The 4244-nt window shown below is 52.3% G+C and overlaps 1 protein-coding gene across 1 annotated transcript; it reads right to left on the bottom strand.

Annotated features, from left to right (window-relative positions):
• Positions 1–519: 519 nt before the first annotated feature.
• Positions 520–1992, bottom strand: LOC109746907 (uncharacterized). The gene is made up of 3 exons (XM_040396080.2): positions 1924–1992; positions 1749–1802; positions 520–1077 (listed from the first exon to the last, which is right to left on the bottom strand). Exons 1-3 carry the CDS (start codon positions 1990–1992, stop codon positions 520–522), a joined length of 681 nt encoding a protein of 226 aa, XP_040252014.2.
• Between the last annotated feature and the right edge of the window lie 2252 nt (positions 1993–4244).

Raw genomic sequence — 4244 nt, forward strand, 5'->3', positions numbered from 1 at the left:
TGATCATCTAGGGTGCCTCGGCGTCGACGGCATCCACGATAACCTAATATGATCATCTAGGGTGCCTCGGCGTCGACGGCATCCACGATAACCTAATATGATCATCTAGGGTGCCTCGGCGTCGACGGCATCCACGATAACCTAATATGATCTTCTAGGGTGCCTCGGCGTCGACGGCATCCAACATATCCTCATTCCATCATTTAGGGTGCCATAGTTAACATCAATGACATAGTTAACATCATACTTAACAACTCTAGTCACTAACATAGTTAACATCATACTTAACAACTCTAGTCACTAACATAGTTAACATCATGACACCATAGTTAACATCATACTTAACAACTCTAGTTAACAACATAGTTAACATCATGACACCATAGTTCAAAGCTTACAAGACATAGTTCAAGGCTACACCCTACTTCAAATACTGCAAACTGCCACTAGTTCACACATTACAAGCCATAGTTCAATGCTTGAAACTTAAGATAATGACCCACATGGTCAGATTACAAATCACTCTTCATCGCAAATATCCTTGATGTCCTTCAGCTTTCTCTTGTTCTTGTCACTAGCTTTGACAAGATCAGCAATGTGAAACTCCAAATTCCTCCTCTCAGTGCTCAACTTTTCCTTCTCCTCCAAATGAGCAAACTTCAGATTCCTAATCACATTACCTTGGGCAACCTGAATGCTCTTCAACTGGTCAACTTTTTGCTTCAGTTCTTTGTTCTCAGCATCCATTGCACCCAGCTGTTCCTTCAAAGCTGAAATATTGTTGTCCAAAGGAGGAGTGATCTCCTCATGTTCACCTTGTTGGACTTCATTTTCCTTGGGAATATTGTCCTGGGTATCAAGTAGGTTGTTCACATCCTCAACAAGCTTCTCATAAGTCTCCTGTAGCTTGTTCTTCTGTGATGTGAGATTGTGGACAAGTGATGAATGTTCCAGACATGCCATCCTATTAGCACGCTGACAATCCTCATACAAAAGCCATAGTTTGTGAAGAGCATTCTGCAAATGCTCTGACCACTCCTCATCTACCCAATGAACAACACCACAACTGCTTGCTTCCTGCAAAACAACAAGTACAAATGCATTTACTTCCTTTTTCACTTCACTTCTGTTCTGGCCACTCCTCATCTACCCAATGAACAACACCACAACTGCTGGCAATTCTATTCAGTCTATTAGCAAACAACAAGTACAAGTACAAAACAACTATAGTATACTGCACATGCACAATTCAGCTCAACTCTGAATTTATATCTGAATTTTTAACAGCATACTACACTGAATTTAGTTCATTTATACCTTAATTTTTAACAGCACAATACAATTCAGTTCAATTCATTTACTTCATTTATATCTATGAACAATGCACTATGATACTTTTTAACAGCACAATTTACTTCACTCAGTCACTATGGATACCTTAATTTTATATCTTTGTACTTAATTTTTAATAGCACAATTTAATTCATTTACTTCACTCAGTCACTATGGTATGGTACATGACAGTACCTTTAACTAAACTACTAGGTGAACAGTGAACATGAACAATGAACAGTGAACATGAACAATGAACAGTGCATATGAACAATTTATAGTTTCTTCACAAAATGAGCAAACTACAGATTTTTGCTAGCACTCACATCAAGTCCACAGGCAATGAACCTCCTCCCAGTGCTAATCCCTTCGAAGTAAACATGCCTCTTCGCCGGCTGGCCATGCTCACAAATCACCATCACCTCATCATCAATACCAGAGTAGTTCGGGTCCTCGATTGTAGCCGGGATCTACATCAACAAAAGAAACGCACAAAATCCATCTCACGGGTTCAAATCGAGCAGGAAAAACAAAATCCCCAGACCGAAACCCTTGCTCAAAGAACCCTAGCTACGAGTTCAAATCACTGACCTTGATAGGGGAGCCGCCTGAAGAGTACTCGTAGCCCGATTCCTCGCTGTCGTCGCTCCACGAAACCATGGCGGACGGCGGCCAGCTGGCTTCTCACCGACGGCGACCAGAGCCAGAGAGAGGAGGCAGAGGAGAGGGGCGAGAGAGAGAGGGCGCGGGGCATCTGTCTGGCGAGCACCGACAGGACCGACCGGCGCGGCGTCTTGACCGTTTTCTTCCTAACGGCGCCGTTTGCCTGTCCGCACGCCACGTCAGCGTTTTCGCGGCCCACCTGTCAGAAAAGAGATCAAACGAGGCTAAACGGCTGTTCAGTGCTTTTTGCAACGGGTTAAGAGATTTTACGGTGTTTTTTGCAACAGATTAACGACTTGGTAGTTTCCTGCAAATCTAGCCACAAATGTGGTGGTTTCTTGCAATTGACTCCCAAATCTTTCCCCCTCCAGAAGCAGTGCCTCATGTATTTATCCAGCTACACAATTATTCCTTTATACTCCGCAGGAGACTTGAGCCCGCATCCAGCTCCGGCCATGGCGGATTGAGTCCCACGCGGAGCACGTCGACATGCCGCACCATGTGCGCCTTTGCCTCGAGGGGCTGCCGCTGCAGGCATGGGACGCCCAGGCTGTGGCCTCTGCGATCGGCACCAACTGCTCAATAGACTACATCGAGCCGGCGTCTTGCCTGAAGACGGACACAGAGGCGCTCTGCCTGTGGGCGTGGGCGACGTGCCCCAGCAAGATTCCGAGGGTCAACTGGATCACCCTACCGGCGCGCGAAGGCGGCGAGCCGGTGTATGGTCGGCGTGGTCTGCAGCACAGGGTCCTTCTTCACCTCTCCATCCATGAGCAGAAGGTGGGCGGGCGCACTGTTTCAGAGGGCTTCACCTGGCGTCGCAACGTCGTCGATGGCGAGACGGTGCCCAGGGACCGTAGGGAGCGCATCTCCCGCCCAGCGCCACGTCACGACAGGCGCGACAGTGACGATGACGAAGACCGTCGCCGCGGTGGAGATCGGCGCGGCCGTGACGACGCCGCCGGCAGGAGCAGCTGGGGCGCGCGCATAAGGCGCAGCCTCTCCCGCAATCACCGCGAAAAGCCGCGGAACCAAGACAGAGGCCGGGGCGACCGCGACGGGAGGGAGGACCGCGGCAACCGTCGCCGTGATGTCGTGGGCGTGCCGGCCGTGGTCCTGCAGGGCTCAGGCTCCGCCTCCTCGGCTGTGGCCCGCAGCCTGGAGGACGACCCTGCGGTGCCCGCACAGCAGCAACTCCTTCTTGGCTCTGCCTCGACGGTGGTGGACGGTCCGGTGCAGCCGGTGCTGGCTGTGCGGAGAGGGCGCAGCCCGGCCCGGGCACGCTCGCCTGGCATGATCCGGCGTCGCTCCCAGGACAACCGGACGCCGCCGTCATCACCGCCTCTATCACCAACGTCCGTGCTCCCGCCGGTGCCACGTTCAAAGCGGGATGAGGCCAGGCGCTCCGCGTCCATCGGCTTCATTCCGTCCCAGGCAACTCTGGAGCTTTGCTCCCCTTCCGTGCTGCTGCTGCCTTTGGCTTCGCCAGCAAGGCCACCGGGTTTCGAGAGCTCGCCTACGCCGCCGCTCGTCCCCGCCGGGCCGGTGCGCCGCACACCTTCTCCCCCGCGCAGGCGGGTTGTGGTGGTGGCCGATGCCGACCTCGAGCCGCTCTTCAAGGAGAGGGTGGAGGCCCTCCTCCCAACGCCTGCTCCTAGGCCTACAACAGCGCGCCGCAAAACGATGGCTGGGGTGACTATCAGCCGCGCCGGTGGGTTCACGCTGCAAAGGACAACCGCCAGGCTGCGAGTTGCTGGGCAGGCCAAGGTCACTCCGGTCGCAAAGGCGGCGGAGGCCCTGGTTTGTCGCGGTCTCGGCATCACCAAGAACGGCCAAGATGTCACGGTGGAGATGCTCAACGCTTTCACAGACCGTTTCAAGGAGCAACTTCCACCGGAGGTGATCATAGCCATGAGAGACATGTTTAAGCTGGACGATGTCGGAGCGACTGCTGTTGAGGATGCTCTTCTGCAGCACGGAGGTGCAGGAGCGCTGGATGTGGACAATGGCCAGGACGCCATTTGAGCAGCCCCTGGATGGTTGTAGGGTAGCTAGTTTAAGATGATAGTGCAACCACTGTTATGTAATGCGGGGGTGTGGCGGAGTCTACCCATGGCTAGCCGCTGGCCATGTATCAGGTTGTTATGCTTGAACTATTTGTGTTCCATGGGCTGGTGTAGAACCAGTCTGATTGCTACAAGGCTGTCTGTTCTCTCCTGGGCAAATTATAGGGTTATGCATGTTTCCAA

Source organism: Aegilops tauschii, chromosome 7 (assembly GCF_002575655.3).
Source record: "Aegilops tauschii subsp. strangulata cultivar AL8/78 chromosome 7, Aet v6.0, whole genome shotgun sequence".
Taxonomy (NCBI): domain Eukaryota; kingdom Viridiplantae; phylum Streptophyta; class Magnoliopsida; order Poales; family Poaceae; genus Aegilops; species Aegilops tauschii.